This window comes from Poecilia reticulata, chromosome 1 (assembly GCF_904066995.2).
Source record: "Poecilia reticulata chromosome 1, P_reticulata-male-v2, whole genome shotgun sequence".
NCBI lineage: Eukaryota > Metazoa > Chordata > Actinopteri > Cyprinodontiformes > Poeciliidae > Poecilia > Poecilia reticulata.
Genome location: NC_088830.1, coordinates 29,016,443 through 29,035,082, shown reverse-complemented (window position 1 = coordinate 29,035,082; position 18,640 = coordinate 29,016,443). Strand labels below are relative to the sequence as shown.

The window sequence follows — 18,640 nt, the reverse complement described above, 5'->3', positions numbered from 1 at the left end:
CATTATTGGCTATACAGCAGCTGCCTAATGTTTAGCATCAAACTGAACATTTTTATTTTTGCTATACTCCCCTATTAATTGAAAGAAATACCATTTAAAACATATTGAGTTTAACCGACAATAGAATATGAATTGACATTGTTGGCTGTATTTTTGTTGCATATATTTGAGGTTGTGAGGTAGTTTGTAGGTTTTGGAATGACTTTCAATGTTATTATTGAGATTAAGATGTTATTATTTCTGTTAACAGACAGCTATTCAATGTTTGTTCTGGACTGATCAAGTAAACCTTGAGAATTTGTAATAAATCAGTTGTTTTATGCAAAACCTTTTCACTCAGAAACTTCAGCTGATCAATTTCTGGAAGATGCAGATGTACATTTAAGTCTGACTATTATTTTCGATGAATCGTTCAGAATGCTTTCTGCTTATTTCTGACTTTTTTTTTGGGAGAATGTCTTAACAAATGTGATTTAGCTGCCAACCTTTTAAGATTTGATTTGGCCTCAGATTTGCCTCTTGTGCAAATGTTGTGACTTTGCCAAATATTTTAGCGCTGTTCTTATCTCTCCACTTTGAACTACTGTATTTTTCAGCTTTTGGTACTGCTTTTCTCTGACCAATTACCTCTTTCTGCCTCAGATATTGGCTTTGAAAAATCAGTTATACACTATTAAGATTTACTGTGAAAGGTGATAGCTACAAATAATTTCATATATTATGCAGTTCATTTCCTCGCTTTGGCATATTTATCAGAACACTTTATCAGAACACTTTATCTTTGGTATTTGCTGATGTGTTGCACATTTCAAGGTTGTAGTTGCCAGAAAGGCAGGAAATTATCCCATAATGTCAAACACAGTCTATTTTTATGCTATTACTTAAATTTGTGCTTTTCTTGTCAAATGGAGTAATCTGTGGAATTTCAAAGCTGCAACAAGAAGGTGGAGCTTGTAGACTTACATAAGTGCTTTTCAAATCAACAATGGATTGAAAGTCAATTTCCTGTTGAGCATTTTAGAAAATAAAACATGCTGACTTCCGAGAGTAGCGGTTCTGTTTGTTGGTTAACCTCTGTACCATTAAAGATATATTAACCCTGTTAACATTAATGTGCTTGTTAAAATCTTTTAAATTACCAATTTTGGCAGTAGTTCAGATATTTAAAACAAAAATATATATTGTGTTGTTTTTGTATAGCTCACTTGTCTAATGTAGAAAGTCAATATGTTGCCAATGATCCGATTAATTTTATATTCATGAATGAAAAACAGAAAAATACAGCCCCCTCCATGTGGGTATGGTGTGAATCACTGATTTTTGAGCAAACAAAGTGTGGTTTGACTCAGTGCTTCTGTGTTGCCATGTGCTTTGTGAATTCAAAGCAGAAACACAGCAAAACAAGAATTTAACTCAGATTTTGCTAGAATGTTGTGATTATTCTAGTTCCTTTTTATTAGATCAGTCTTGTTTCTGTTTTACTTTAGTTCAGTCCTTCCTTAGTGATGCTAGTTAATAATGTTTCTTAGGTCTAGTTAGTCTTTTGTGTTATTTTATATGCAATGTTAAACCATTTTTGTGCAAACTTCAGATATTTCTCTTCTTCAGCACATCTAAGTCAAGTAATTTGGTCATTAACAGGACTAGAAAAGATGACATGTTGGGCCAGTGACTGGTGGTACACTCACTATGAGCTGATCCTGTAAACCCTCACAGACTTTAAGACCAAGGTGCTGCTGTACTCAGCATCACACTAACTCCATCTTGTTTTTTCTTTTTCTTCTAATCTCCAAAATGCTTCCAGACCTCAACCATTTGATTGTATTTTCTTTCCAGATTTACAGCCAAGAGTGCAGCAACGTGCTCCGGAGTCCATTGGACCTTCTTTTATACAGACAGTGCTGCTTTTGACTCATTTCTATAGTCTACTTTTCCTTTCATAACATATATTAGGAAGTATTTCATGGATTCAAGAATCTGTGTGTTCACACGTCTAAAAACATGCAAAAAAATAGCTTCGATGTAGCATCTGGTGCCATTTCTCACTGTTTCTTTAAGCTCCAAGGTGATTAAGCAAACAGAACCCCAACAACCTGAAAGAGTTGAGTTTGTGGTTCAGATAAGAAGCAGAATCAACAGGCGATCTCATTTTTGGTGCAACTGAAAAACAATCTTCTGACAGGATGAAGGGTTTGTTTCAGGCTTTCTCCTGACCTCTGGTCAGACATTGAAGTTGCTCTATTTATGATTGTTATGGATACAAAAGCATAAAACAGTTTAAACATTATTCTTGCCTTTTTTTCTGGTGTCCTCAGAATTTATTTAGTTTCTTTGATAATTAAAGCCTGCCTGTTGTAGTTCATAATTCCCTCTTCTGTTGTATATCACACACTTAGTCATTTTTATGTTCTTATGAAAATCAATTCTATTGATCTCCCTTCACATCTGTCTGGGGTTTTATTGTTACACTTCAAGTGAAAAACTTCAAAGCAGAGGATGCAATTGTGACAAAACAGTATAAACAAGTTTTTTAAGTTACATTGTTGGAGTTACCAGCAGCAGCAATATTTTAAAATGGACATGAAGAATCTTTACCTGAAAAATGTTTGGGAACCAATTCAGCTGCGTTGGCATTGTAATTGCGACCCAAAAAGAGTTTGATATGGACGTCTGATATGACTCAGAATCAACTGAGCAGACTTCAAGTGAATATTTTGATGACAGGACAAAACTCTTAAGATCAGTTAAGCATCAAATGCATCTATAGTCACTGCAAACTAATTAAATTACAGGTAGCCTGGTAAAAACCAGCCCCATGTTTTTCGCTTTGTATCACTAACATTTGGCCCTGATGTATGTAATGTGCCTGTTCGTGCTAGGAAGAAATTCACTTCCTCTTCCTTCGCTGACATTGCTAAAACTACAGGCAGACTGGAGTCTTAAAACAACGCAGAAAATTAATGTCATCATTCACAACTTTTGCTGTTCACCGATTGGCCCGGTAGAAATTCTACTGGAGGAATCCAAGTGAATGGTATAAAGTTAACATTTCCTGAAAGGAGATGAGAATCAAGCCAAATTGTGTAGGAAAGCGACATTACGCTGAATGTGTATGTAATGAATATACATTTACCCATATAAAGCATAATGACTCCAACTTGTGGTAGATTGCATCAATTAGCCACTGACTTTAGCCATGATGTCATTTTCTTCACCAGGTTCTATATAAAAGCTTCTGTGTAATATCTTGATTCTGTTTGCATTTCCCTCTTGGTCTCTGTCTTTTACTTATTCCCTGGATTCTTTCCTCTGCATTTTGTAACTTTATTCCGTCTGTCTGCATCTGAAATCGGTTGGTGTAATCATTGTGAAATAATCCTGTTTGGAAAAAATGGCATCTGGAGCAAATATAGACTAAATAGCTAAAAACTAAAGCTCCAGTCCTTAGGAACTCATTCTGACCTCTCAGGATTACCGCAGACCTTTCTGACTTTCAATGCTCTTTGAACTCAAAGTATGCGAGAGCTCATTCATTCATGTTTTGACATGTGAAGGTTAACCAATGGTGCTGGACCCTCCAAAGACTGACCCGTAGACCTCACTAGGTTCTGGGCTCTGTGTGTCTGAATGGGAGGTGTGGAGAAGCAGTGAATGAGAGAAACTGGGAGAAAGCTGATCATTGTGCTTTCAATGTCCATAGTGAAGTCAGATTTTCAAAGCTGAGAGGCTTAGATGCATTTTTCTTCTAAATACCTTCAGATTTTGCATATTTTATAGTGTTTGCATTAATTGGATTTATTTTTGTAATTTCAATTAGCACAATTCCTTGGTCAATGGAAACACAGATAGTGTAAACTGTAGCTTCAAGGCTCCTGCATACTTAATTCGAAGTGCCAAAATTGGCTCCCAGTGATGTACAGACATGCGACGAAGATTGCATCATTTTGTTTGCAAGGAACCATTTGCCTATCGAACTCGACTCCAGACCCTGGTTGTGATATTTCACCAGAGCTGCGTGTTGTGTGACTGATCAGCAGTTTGTTGCAGAAATATACTCAGATAGAAATGTTGATATTTTGCCTCAACTGGTCCGCTTCCACTGAGGGCCGGAAGATATGGCTGAAAAACGTATCACGATATAACCATTTCAGTCAATATTGATAATTATTGCTTAGATGTTTTGCTTTAAATATCTGAAATCCTGCCAAACTGGTGGGGTGACTTTTCCTGTTTCATCCACAATTTTCATGCCAAGCTTTTATTTAATATTTTTACAGTTGTGAGGCATGGTGGGCAAATTGCCCTACAGGTTGTTGCTAGGTAACCAAAGAGTGAGTGAGTTGCTAGGTAACCAAGGAGCAAGCGAGTCAGTTGATTCTATCTACCTAGCTTAGCTCATTTTGAGAGGGTGAGCAGCTGAAGTCTTTGCTAGGTGGTTCAGTGAATATTAAACACTATCAGATGTATTATCTATTGATATTGATCATGTCTATTGCGATATATATTCTTATTGATTCATTGTTCAGCCCTATTTCTACTGTCTGTTGTCACTGTCACTAAGGTTCGGTAAATAGCAACTCTAATAATAAGACTGTCAGATTGATAAAAACACCAATATTTCCATGATTTTCCATGTTGTGTGTTCAGATTTGATGTTCTGCATTCCTTAGTCGGGGGGAGCAAAGTTGAAAAGTGGCATAGGTCGGTGAGACTTCTCAATCATCATGAAGAGGAGGAAGAGATGATTTAAAGAGGGACTGAGTGAGTTTTGAAAGAAACCAGAATCGGCATGAATTAAGAGCCATCAGAGTTAAGAAGAGCTCTGACAGTGTGGGAAAATGTTGGGGATTTAGAGTAGCAGAAGGAAATTGACCACCAGGGATCCTTTGTTGAAACCAGGGAACAAGGGCAGATGTGACGTAACACATCCTTTTCCTTAAACTTACACAACAGTTTCATTAAAGCCGCTCATTAGGAGTTATTGCAGTTAAACATAAGAGATCAGCTGTAAGACAAATATTGTGACATGCCAAAAGGATCGCGATGAAATGTCACAAAAAGCCAGAATTCAACCTCTGGGTTTGAATTCATGAAAATGTAACAAAAAAGATTGATCTCCTCTCTCCCTATTTGCATCAGTCTCATGGTCTGCCCTTGTAAGTCACAACTTGTTTACTACTGGGAGACGTTTAAACACCCCAGCCATGCTCATAAAGAAGTTATCCAGCAGCGACTGTAAAACAAATACATCCGTGATGGATTTTAAACTCTAACACTGACAGAGACGGAGAAAGAAAACACACCACAGGGTTTGAGCCGGTTGTTTGGTGAAGAAAAATGCAGCGGTTAGCGACTTCACATGCAAATAACTGCACTCAGCACAGTGCACAGATTATTCACGCGAGGGTTTCCATATCCATTAAATTTCAAGGAAAATAGGTGATTCTACATCCAAACTGTGATATTGAAGTTTATCTTGTACAAGAGTACATATTTTATGTGTAAATATCTAATGTTGTTACAACCTAATACAACAGTTTTTAACCTTTCTTGAAACAGTTCAACAAAAAAACAAAACGACAGAAATCTCTCAACTGAAAGTGTGTTTTGCTTGAAAATGAAGTTTTTATCCATCCACAGTGTTTCTCCTGAGCCTCATTGAGATTTTCACCTCAGCAACAACATATTTAGGTATTTATGCATAAGCATCCCTTAACCACCGCAACCATCGATCAGTTTGAGTGAGTGAATTCTCGTTGGAGTCATTAAAACCAATTTTAAAAATATATACAATCAATATTAAATTAGCAGCATATTTCCCTGTTAGGGGTGCAGACTGCTGTTGATTGCTTATTTCTGTGTCCTAATGCCTGTTTAATATCCCCTAAATGCATGAAGTCTGAAACATTGTTTGTTGTATAGACTAAAAACACGTTTTCACTGGAAAAACAGCAATGGTAAGACACATTTTAACTGTTTGTTGAAGGGATTTGTTATCTCCCTCATACTTTGGTGTGGAGTGCCATGACATGTTGTTGAAACAAATTTTGCTGGACGATAAATTAGTGTGATAAATTATAATGTTGTTGTTTTGACACCATTTTTAAGTCGTATAACAACAATGGCATAATAGAAGTTCGCCTGCTCAAAGCCCGATAAGCTTACATTTTGTAAACAACACATGGCACTGGAATTGGAAGATTTTTAAAATATTCAAAATAAAAACCAAACACAACCGAAAATATAAATAAAGTGGATTGTGAAGTCTCTGTAAAAAAACAAAACAAAAACAACAACAAAAAACAAACAAATTGAAACTAAATTTTTGGAATTGATGAGAATATATTAATGGTTTCATAAGGTTTTGCTACATAATACCATTCATGCAGCGCTTACAGTTGGGCTTTGTTTATCTGTTGCCCTGAAATAACTTTGGAGTCTATTTAATTTGTTTCTCAAGTTTATCCAGTGACGTTTCTGAATGGAGTTCAGTTAAAGACAGATGATCTGGTGCAGAGAACATTCTTTTTCAAAGCTGCCTTATGTTGTTGATCAGTTTGTGTTACTCAGAACAATTTGATTTTCGACTTGAAACGCATGATCACGTTTCAACTATGCAAATGGATTGCAATGTGTTTCTCTTTAAAAATATGACAACAAAAGGATGTTTTCTTTTATTTTTCTATCTTTGTGTTAAATGCAATAGTGCAACCAACTATAATATATCTAATATAAAGCTATTCATTACGTTGGATAATTTAAATGTCTAATCTAATCTAATCTAATCTAATCTAATCTAATCTAATCTAATCTAATCTAATCTAATCTAATCTAATCTAATCTAATCTAATCTAATATAATCTAATATAATATAGGAAAGACAGTTAAGCATGAACATAGTTTGTGGTCATTTCAACAAAACTAATAAAGTTATATAATATAGTATATATGATATTATGTAATCTATATTATATAACTTTATTAGTTTATTATAAAAAAGTTACTTATATTTTGTATTATATAATAATACATATTATATTAACATAATCTGTTATTATGTGACTATTATCTTATTGTAATAACATTACGTCCAATAATAATATTTATTTTATATTATACTATTATACAGTATAGTTATAATAGTATTATAAAACAATTATGCTATTTTTTTCATTGAATGTAATAGTATATTATATAATAATTATATTATATTATATAAGTTAATTAGTTTGGCTGAAATGCCAGTAATCACATCATCTGATGTTCAAACTATGTTCGTTTTTTACTGTCTTTTCTATATTATATTATATTATATTATATTATATTATATTATATTATATTATATTATGTTTCTTTATTAGCTGGGTTGAAATGCCAGTAACCACATCATCTGACGTACAAACTATGTTCGTGCTCAAACTGTCATATAAAATAACTGTCAGCTGTGAGCAGCACATAAAGCATTTTTATATAGTGGCTTAAGAAGCGTATTTCTTTGATGTTCTTTGTGTTTGCGTATCTGACAGGGCTTTTCCACATCGGCTGCGTGTCTGAGTGTTTTACCATCTGTTCTTTAGGGTTCCGCTCCCCATCAGTGTTTTGTTGGCTCTGCCTCGTTTTTGGAAAATCCAGCTACTTGGCTGTTTGTGTTAGCTGTCAATCCTGCAGAGAAGGAGCCTGCTGGGTGATTTCTTTTTTCATTTAATTTTTCTGTGTGTACAGAGTTATGTTCCCGTGATCCATAAACACCTTCAGGATTTGTGACACCACTTCAGAAGGCTTTCTATAAACAAATGATGAAACGTTCAGGCGTTTCTGAAAAACATTTGACTTTTGTCTGCATCAGTTTGACCTTGCGCCTCATATTTCTCTGTACTTTCAGTAAAAAATGTCAATGTAATGTAATCAGATACAACAAACAGAAGATATGATTTAAAATCTCCCTCTTTACCTTTGAAATTGTATCTTTACACTTTTCCCAGACAGTTAGACCCTGAACTTTTGAGCAGATATAAGACAATGATTTCTATGCTTCAGCTTTGTTTTTAGGATTTAAAGGGTTTATTTAATAACATCTTTCATATTGGATGTTCTAGCAAAAGCTATTGTTTCAGCAGCAACTCCATCTCAGATTTCTTCTGTCTATGCATTTTTTGTCAAATTGGCATATTTTTTGCCAGTTTGATCGTCAATTAATCTTATTAATGCAGTTGGTTTTTTTGCTATTTGCGTATTTTCCCCTTTTGCTTGTGTAACAACTTTAGAAAATGTGCTTTTATTTTTTTATTATAATGTTTGAGTTTTCTATAATGTATTTTGTTAAACACTTATACTTGTACTGTCACTTTAAGAGCACTGACGTCTGTTATGACGTCAGTACTGTACCACTGTAGTCGGCGCCAGGCTGCCTACGAAAAGGTATGAAGTCACAAAACTTTACTTTTTTTCCGTTGCTCTCGGTTATGCACACATTTTATGAAATATATAACGGAACTGTAAATACAAACTATAAAGCAATAGCTCCCAATGAGCAGTTAGCAGGAGTTAATATCTGTAAAATTAAACATAGCTAAAATGGACAATATTAAAACATAGCAAAACATAGCCAAATTATTCATGAAACGCTGTATAGTATTAAATTTGTCTAAAACATATGTTCAAATATAATACTTGTAAAAAAAAAACAGAGTTGATTCTAATGCGTACCAGTTAAAGACAGCAACGGAAAAAGGAGGAGGAGCTGTAAGTTACTGGTTGCTATGGTAACCACCAACCGTCAACAACAGCAGAACAGAACAATAACTGTCTGGAGAAACAACTTGTTGACAAAGCAAAATACATTCAAAGAACAAATAATTTTTTATTTATAATATTGTTAAAATATGTATGTATGTGTGTGTGTGTGTGTGTGTGTGTGTGTGTGTGTGTGTGTGTGTGTGTGTGTGTGTGTGTGTGTGTGTGTATGTATGTGTAGCTGTGTGAATGGAAAAGGTGTATTATTAAATAAATTAACCTTCATACTCCTTTTCAGACTGTATGTTTGGTAATAGGGTAGTACATTTAGAAAATACGCAGTTCTACTTTTTATTATGTGTTTTCTCTTGGTAACATTCAATTCAAATTCTTTTCACCCTTAGTGTGCAGATTAAAATTAATAGGAAAACTTAATAAAATAAGTTAAAAACACTCATAGGTTTGTTTATTTTAGAAACAATCAAAATGCGCTTCATCTTGTTTAGCTATCTTAGCGGTTCCTTCATTTCAAAACTATTTTAAAACAATGTCCATTTTAAACAATCGAAGAAAGATGAAAATAATGAGTGCTGTGATGTAATGCCATTGAGTCTCTGCTGCCTCTTGGCGTATCAGGGCAGGAAGCAGAATCTGTCAGGTGACAGTCTCATTTAAAGGCTCTCAATTGTTTGGTTCACAAATCCAGAGAGACGGCTTTTTCCCATGCTGAAGGACAGTAGGTGTGTGTGTGTAAATATGTGGAGACTCGTAAATAAACACATTCTTCCAAAAGGAAACATTACAAGTGGGAAATTGAGTGTTTGCTTGAGTGTCTGTTTGAAAAGCCTCTAATACAAAGGCGTGTGTGTATGCTTGTGTTTGATATGGCCTTGGTTGCAGCAAAAGTATTGTTTCTGATTGTATGAATGTTAAATTGATCATTATCATTAATAGTACAATAACATATGAGTAACTGCAATAAAGGTCAGGAAATGAGATAACAGTCACGCAGACTAGTGATGAATTTGTTAAACTCCAGCTGCCTGAAGTTCTGCTTTGATTCCTGACTAAACCTATTAATTAGAAATAAATCAAGAGTTTTTAATGTAACATCATGTCCGACTGGCAGCAGAATCACCAGATAAAGATCCTGCATTGCAAGCACTGAGAAAACCCCCCAACTACAATGGGTTCTCTCTCAGTTTTTGATGGTCATTATTATAGTTTTCATTATATTTTAATTGTTAAGGCCTGTAAAAAAGCTTAAGGTTTGTTTTATTCACTGTCTCTGTAAGGTGTTTAAAGTGTTAAACATAAACATGGAAAACTAGCTAGAACTTTACTAGAACAAAAATAATGTGACTGCACAAAGGAATACCAAGAAATACCTATATTTGCCATATTATGCAGTTATAGGTTTGACTAATACTTAAACATTTTCATAATGACTAACTCGTGGCATAAAGAGGTTTTGATTATTTTATATCTAAAATAAATGTTTTAATTCTACATAATCTGCCTAAAATGCAGTAACGTAGCAGTTCTTTTAGTGAATTCTAGATCATCTGCAGCTAAAAAAATACTTCTTACGTCAATATGTTAAAAATCACCTCTTTCTACTTAACATTAATACAGTATAGAGCTGATCTGGTGACTATTTTTTAGATTAACTGATTAATAATTGTATAACAAATTATGAATTTGTTATACAAAAATAACGAGATTTTTTATACAGTTTTTTATACAGTATTTGATGCAACATATTTACAAAGGTCTACTTTTATCTTAAATGGAAAATATTTATGTATTTTTTGTACCATTTTGGTTTAATTACTGCTCTGACAGTGTTGTTTTTTCAGTAAATTTCCTTTTTTTGAGTCTGTATGCTCCATTTAGCAATTAATCGATTACTAAATTAGTTGACGATTATTTTAATGGTCGATTAATCACAATTAATCAGCACAGATTAATCGTTTCAGCCCTAATTACATTAATCAAACAGTTGTTTGTTAGTTGCACCAACTGGCATGTTGTAGCATTTCAGGCAGACCATATGGAGAAGCTAGACACATGTGGAGATGATGTGCTAGTTTTGTGACTGATTTTATTAAATCAAGACTGCATCTGGCTTCACCAGAGACCCCCCTACAGGATGGCGATGTGCTCAACCCTGAGGGAGGTCACAGGGAAGCAGAAAAGTAGCAGTCGTCAAGCTGAAGAAGCACAGAAATGTGCTGCACCGAACCCAGCTACCTACCCCACAGGAGGGGCCATTACTCCAGAACTTACAGTTTGGTGGCATTGCTTTTCTTAGGGAAGATGGGATTGGTGCCAACTGGTGCTGCTCCATAAACATTCAACACATGTCCTGATGTAAAGACATTAAAGAACAGGTTAGAACAAAAGACTTTGCTGTCTATCAGTGCAGAAAGTGTTATAAAAACACTTGTAGTGATGTGAAGCTCCAGTGAATCACAATAAGAGCCATCTTTCACGAATGGAGAAAACCTGGAACAGTGGTTTTCCTTCCAAAATAACTCCAAGTGCACATAGGTGACTTATTCTAGAGCACACACAAGAACCCAGAACAACTTCTAATGTACTGCAAGACCCATTTGTATCAGGTGAGATCATGATAATGACATGAATAATGTTCATGATTTTCATGATTCTCTGGGACGAGAAAGAAACTGGGAAAAAATGAGAGTTTCAAGTCTAGAACAACTGCTGAATTAAAAGCTGTTCATCCAACATTTACCAAAATAAACGTCTGGGTTATCTCTGCAACTGAAGACTTTTGCAGAAATATTCTGTGGACTGATGTGTAAAAAGTGTACATTTTTTGAAACCCTCTGTCCTGTTACATTTGTTGCAAACTAAGCTAATAGAAAAGAAACAACATTATACTGACAGTACTGACAGTAAAACATATTTGATAATTCTGTCTGACACTTAACACCTGATGGAACCATTAATTAATTAATACCATTAATTAAGTTTCCTATCCGAGAATGTCTGGCCACCAGCTTGCAAAATGAAGATTGAGGGTCAACTCCACCTTTGAATGCCCCAAAAAACTGAATAAAAGTTTTGGAGCAGCCTAGTCAAAGTTTAGCCTTAATTCTGATAGAAATGCTGTGGCTTGATCTGAAATTGTTCGTACGTCATGAAATGAAAACGATTCTCAAAGACGGGCAACAGTAATTTGTTTATCCACCGTTAGCACATTTAGCCGCTTTGATTGACAGCGCTAAGCCCCGCCTTCTGGCTCTGATTGGTTGGTTTTGGTCATTAGTGGTGCATTTCTTCAGGCGGATATAATAACTCTAGGACGAGGTGGAGGACACTGATTTTCACAGATTATCTGTCTGAACAAATTGTCACAACATGCTGACAGTTTTAACTAATATATAAAAAAAACCCCTCCAGCGTTCAGGGTGTAGATAATTTTTCACAGAGCCACGTACAATCTGTGACTTTGTAAAAACTGTTCCCAGATTTGTCAGAAGTAATCATCGGAACCATGTATATTTTTGACGTTGGAGTGAAGGTGTTTCTTGTTAATTACAGGACACATTACCAAAGCCGGACATGGAGCAGAAGCTGCGTTCAGCCTCCAGTGTAGATGAACTGATGAGTCTGATCTATCCTTCATATTGGGCTGCTCTGAAGTGCAGATCCAAACTTTCTGTCGCTGCATCCTCAGCTTCCAAATTCACTCAGCGGCCACAGACTCACCGGCTGCGGCCGCTTTCTGAAGCCGAGGAGCCAACATACGCTGCTGCCTACCTCAACTTGGATGTCCTTAAAAGTAAGTGTCTTCTTGTTTCCCCTTTTACACCTACATGTAAAAAAAAAGCCTTTTTTCCAACGGGAGTTTTACATAATGAGGATTTTTGTCACGCACAGTGCTATGTTGTTTTTTAAGAACATTTGCTATCGGACTAAAGTTTCCCATCTGGGAACAATGCCTGTAAGTAGATATTTGCCATTGGCTGGTGGTCAGCTGTAGGTGTTTATATGGAGCGACTCAGATTTGTTTCAGATGTTTACTTTTAAACAGTTCATTTTATCAAGCAACTTTTTCTTGACAATTTGACTTAGAAATAACAGAAACAGAAGAAAATTAGACTTGGGAAAGAGTACACGCTACCTTCCTTAGAACCCGCCTCTAAATTTGCCCTTTTTCAGAGAATATAATATAAAAATGGCTCTGTTTCTCATGACTAATCGTTGGATGAAGCCATTTAATATTAAACTATTATGTTTGCTCCTTTTAAATCATGATGAAAATCAGAAACTACTCAAATGCACCTCATCAAAAGTTTACATAAGCTGGAAGTTTAGGCCTGATGACAAAAAAACAGGCATGCAAAATGTTCCTACAGGTAACTTTGCTTAATGCTGAGCTGTTTGCTGAAATTAGCGTGTGTGTTTAAAATGTCAGGGAGTGTTTGGCTCCTGTGTGTTTCACCCAGTCATCCTGTGATTTTTGACCTTGCTGGATTTAAAATCACAGGAAAAGCGTAATCATTTTCAAAGGATTTCTGGGAGAAGGTGGCGAGCTTTATAAACAGGACTGTACAATGGCTAACTGTGTTTAAATCCTCATTAGGAAGTGTAAAATGATTGAACCAAGCAACAAATGTCTGGAAAATTGTTCAGCATACAAAGGAAAACCTACAAATGGCTCCAGCCAACATACTGGTAGTGGAACTGTTTTGACTTGCAGAATAAAGAAAAAATGTGCTGCATGGTCGAGTAGCCATACGAAAGTCATTACTTGGCCCAAAGAGCCAAAAAACCCTGAAACAAAGTTAACTTTATGGCCACGACTATCAACGCTACATTACACCAGGAGTGTTCTTGTGTGAGCTACAAAGATGCAAGGCATTTGGTTAAAATTGATGGGAAGATTTATCCAGAAGGTTATGAGAAAATACTCATCAGCTCAGAAGTCCTGCATGTGGCTCTGATCCAAAACGAAAGTCGACCTGTCATAGATTATAGAAAAGAAAAAACAAAGGAAAACTAAAGTTACTGAAGGGGCCGTATTTATCATTTAGCCACTTTGGAGAGATCTCAAACATGCAATTCATCCAGGAAAGCCCAAGACTTTACAGGAACTGGAGACTTTTGGCCAGAAAGAATTGGCAGCTTTATGGGTTGAAAATAACGTTTCTCACCCACAACTACCACAAAAGACTTGAAGCTGTCAGTGGTCTGTTGGGTCAGTAGTTTCTATTGTCATTATGATTTAAAAAGTGCAAAGTTAGTTTAATAATAAATGGATCCAACCAAAAACTAACAATGAGTTACCAAAAGGGTTTTCTGTTGTTTATATTCGCAGAAAAATGGCACAAACACTACAATTCTGTTAGAGTATTTAAACTCATAAGCCCAGAAAACAAATTGTTAATTAAGTGTAATGTAAGCATTATCTTCAGTTATATCTTTTCTAGAAAACCCATCCATGTGTGTATAACGTGTTTAAGAGTATATTAGGTCACAGTTAGTTTCCAAGTCTAGACAAAATGCTGATGTTTGTCAGAATTTCCTAATGTCTCTCAGCTTGTCTTTTAGTTTAAACTTGAATTGATCAGACTAGAACCAGAAGTTCCACATTTAAACGGATCTGCGTGACTGCTTTCAGAACCAGGGCTGCAATTATATCAGAAACATAAGTAATTACAACAGCATTCCTAAAAATTTTGATCATAATTATGAATCTGATATTGATTACAATTTATCAACATTTTGATGATTCTTTTCTATTATTTCCATGACACAATGGAACAATAATTTGTATTACACAAGGAGTTTAAAGGGGACCTGTTATGCAAAATTAGCATTTTGCGGAATTTTGTACTTCATTTCAGGTCTCTGCTGCTTCTAAAAGCATCCAGACATTTTTTGGCAATAAGTTAATGTTTTTTTTGGTATCTGGAAAATGAGCCGTTTCAAAAACTTTCCGATTGTTAAGTCACAATCGATGGGCACGGGGCTGTTACCTAGCAACCCAAGTGTATCTCTAGCATGTTTGGTCAGCTGGTTTTACCACTGTACAATGGCTGCTGGAAAAGTGTTCTGTTGTTGACTTACCATCCAGAAACAACTTACTGCATTCCCGTTGGTTATGCAGGAGGCTTTACTTCTGCTTTTCAAAGATGTATGGTTGTTTAATTGCGCTTGTGTTTGCAGCCATTTTCACATGCGAGTGTAAATGTTGAGTTGAGGGGTGTGGCCAGCAGCAGCAGCAGCTTATTTGAATTTAAAGTGACAAGACGCCCTAAGGCAGAACAACAGAACTGGGCAGACTAAAATCTTAAAATTATTTTGTGCAAAAAATCTAATGAACATGTTTTGCAAAGCCCATAGATCTGTCCTAAAATGTTCAAGGAAGCATAATAGTATCCCAGCCTCTAAAAACATACATTATGTTGAGCATTAAGGGCAATATTAATATAGAGTGTGACTCTGTGACATTTTAAATGTAATATCTTACCAAGCGTGCATCCAAGTCTTTGTTATACTGAACACATGACGATTGGGATGCAATACTTTGTGCAGCAAAAAAAAAAAAAAAGATAAGAAAAGAAATGTTGCAAACAGTTGACTTTTTTGTGTGCAGGTATAGAGTTGGAGTGGAGGAAAACTCAATGCATGCCCAGAGAAGTGTGTGTTGATGTGGGCAGGGAGTTCGGGGCTCCCACCAACGTCTTCTATAAGCCACCGTGTGTGTCTGTATATAGGTGTGGAGGATGCTGCCCCTCCGAGGACAAACAATGCAGAAATATCTCCACCGGTTACCTCAGCAAAACTGTAAGTTAACAACATTCTTCCCTTTTGTGCTACTGATTTTACATTGAATGACAAAGTTGCTACAAAACATGAATAACATTTAATCAGTTAACGTGAACACCCGTCAAACTGAAAGAAGGGGTTTACAACGTGTTCTACTTTTCACCGTTTACAGGTTCGCTATTGTCCTGTTACCATGACAAAGCTTTTCAGCATGTTGCAAGCTAACCTAAGCTGGCTAATGAAATATTTATTTTATAATAACTCAAAATAACTCGCTTTAAAACATTAGACACTCACTAATAGAACAGTTTACTCTCCTCGCTGAAGGTTTGGAGCACAGCAGAACTCCATAGACATGTTGCATGTTATTGATTACATCTGGAAATGTTGTGCATGCCATCTGTAGCCGTGCTGCCGCTGTAAAACATTTTAGTTGACAAAATGAAACCTGGAGACATAGGTATTATCAATTTAGTGTGATGTGCCACACAGAGGCCTGGAAAACACGTTACTGCCCAGTTTCCCATCATGCTCCACCTCCTCGTGTTCTTACTTCTGTGTGTAAACATCTCACCTCTCAGCACTGACAGCGCTGCCTTAAAATGAGGTAAATCCTCTCAGCTGGATTGTTCATTTCCACATAGATGCTGATAATGGAGGGACCCTAGCGGTGCGTACTGGCTTATTGTTTTAGCTCAGCTGTGCTAGTCATTTCCTAAGTGGTAATTGAATGAACTGGCGGTAGCAGTTTAAGCGACTGGCTCCTTTGTTATATGAACTGTTAGAGCAGATTCAATCAGCAGAGGAAGTTGAAATAGCCAGAGTAGTTTAAGAATGTCGCTATCTTAATTTAATCGTCTGTGTTTTGCTTGTACTTCACCAGAGCCAGCCCAAGGCATAAGCAAACTAATCCGCTGCTTTACCCATCAGGGATCTCCCATGAACGCTCAAATTAGAGTTTGAATTACCTTTTAAAAATTAGGTAAATTTTTTTTTTTTTTTTTTTACCATATTATAAAATACGATAAAATTCTGGCAACCACAGCTGCCGGTATTTTACCTTTTCTTTTTTTACAGTGCAGATTACACCAACTCTGGATCAAAACAGTTACTGGGAGTGATGGTGTTAATAGGAAATTCTACATAAGGTCCCAATTCTACCTTGATCCGGCCCTGTTCTTCCCTATGCACTTTGTTTAACAGAGTAATATGATGCATTTCTTCATTTATTAGAGACTTTTATGTTTAATCACAGTCATTTGTGTCAAATTCGATAAGGATAATGAACTACTAGATGGATAAAAGCGCCATATTTTGCACACATACTGACAGACTCTCTCTTTTACATCTTTAGAAAAAATAGGACGAAATGACAAAATATGTTCTGTAAGGTTTACCTGCAAACCTCTGGTTTCATTCCCAGTCTATAGTTTGTCCATTTCAGCTGTTATTGATGGCGAACTTAATGTGTGGTTCGTTTCTGCAGATGCTTTTTATCATGGTGAGAGTTGAATTCCATCTGGTTGGAATGTCTTGAATAAGCGGCTCTTTCTTTTGTCATGTTGAATTTGCTATTGTCTGAGTCCAGCAGTACGTGCCGGACTGTGTGTAAAGTTGTCATCGACTTTTTTGCACTTGACAGAGACTCTGTCAAACGCGCCATTGTGCAAAGATGCTGAGCACTGTGTGCAATGCGGGGGACAAAACACAGCGATCAGATTTCCTGCAGCATGTTTGAAAGTGTGCAGATTTTTTTCTGAAACATTTCATTGCTGTGCAGCAACACATAAAATGTTCTGCCCAGGTTCTATAGTTTGTTTTAATTCATGGCTCCATATGTCCTTCTGTGGATTTTTACAGTTTTTCACAACATTTGCACCATTTTGTTGTACTTGTTCATAATTCAAATAAAAATGTGTCTATCCTGATTCTGCTGATGTTACACACCACCAGAGTTAGGTAGTAACTAGCTACTCAATTACATTTACTTGAGTAATGTTTTTGAAAAAAATTACTTTTAGAAGTATTTTTTATTACGCTGTACTTTTTACTTTTACTTGTGTAATTTTATTTTGAAGTATTTTTACTCTTACTAGAGTAACATTTCAGGATTTTCTACCCACTGAATGAAAAACAAACATGTTTTCACCAAAAATTCATCAGACACAGACACACACACCTGCAGTTTTTTGTTAAAGTTTCATAAGTTTTATATTTTATTTTACCTAATTGTTATTTTTTTGTTACTTATATGAATTATTGCCTTTTTCATCTTTAAAAGACCAAAATTTCCACTTAACATCATATTTTGGTCAACCTGATTACATCATTTTTAGATATTAAATGATAATTTGAACAGTTACTGTACTTTCATTTTTACTCTTACTTGAGTAATTTCTTGGACGGCTACTTTTTAGTTTTATTAGTGCTGCTTCAACATTTTGCCTCCCTATGCACACCACATTATTTTGACAGGATGTACAATATAAAGTTATTAATGTTTATAATAATATTCCAGTTGTTGAAATGAAGATCTCAAGGTTTTTTTTTTTTTTTTTGAGAAACAGCCACCTTTCCGTTAAGTTGCAAGGAAAAAAGTCCAAGGCCGAAACTGAGCAGCTTTCCTTCTGGCAGCAGATACAAGACTGTGAGTGCAGAGCCACAATCTTTGAGGTTTCACAAGACATTCCTCCTCTCTTGTGCTTTCCAAACGGTTTTTTTTGGCATGGGGCTCAGACAAGTCGCTAAAGTTTGGATACTTATATGAGTAATGTCGTACATCATCCAAATCACACGTGACTAGATAGAGTTCAGCTGAATCCTAATGAGTTTTTTAATGTGACTTAAAAATAATTGGCCTTAAAATGTACATATGGCAAGGTGAAGGGTGAAATAACCGTTTCTGCTAAGAGCATTCTGTGGTTAGTTTCGTCACTATGAAATACTCAGTTGGATGATTGCTTTGGCGTTGGCTTGAAGCAGCTGGCTGACTTTGAAAGAACTTAGAAAGCAATAGAATTATACAAACTGTAATTTCCAGTTTGACTGTAAGTATCTTTAACCGTTTTTGCGTCTCCTGTGACTCTGTGCAAAAAGGTTTTCG

At 35.8% G+C, this 18,640-nt stretch overlaps 1 protein-coding gene across 3 annotated transcripts in view; it reads left to right on the top strand.

The window, feature by feature from the left end:
- vegfc (vascular endothelial growth factor c) overlaps positions 1–18,640 on the top strand; it is a 42,190-nt gene that overhangs the window by 5,287 nt on the left and 18,263 nt on the right. The window contains exons 1-3 of one of the 3 annotated variants that reach the window (XM_081610760.1): positions 8,353–8,418; positions 12,304–12,544; positions 15,365–15,555. In XM_081610760.1, coding sequence (XP_081466886.1) covers positions 8,368–8,418; positions 12,304–12,544; positions 15,365–15,555 — 483 coding nt within the window. In that variant the 5' untranslated portion in view covers positions 8,353–8,367. Of the gene's footprint in view, positions 1–8,352; positions 8,419–10,838; positions 11,127–12,303; positions 12,545–15,364; positions 15,556–18,640 lie in introns of those variants that run through there. The other 2 variants (XM_081610762.1, XM_008419325.3) reach the window with 2 other exon arrangements.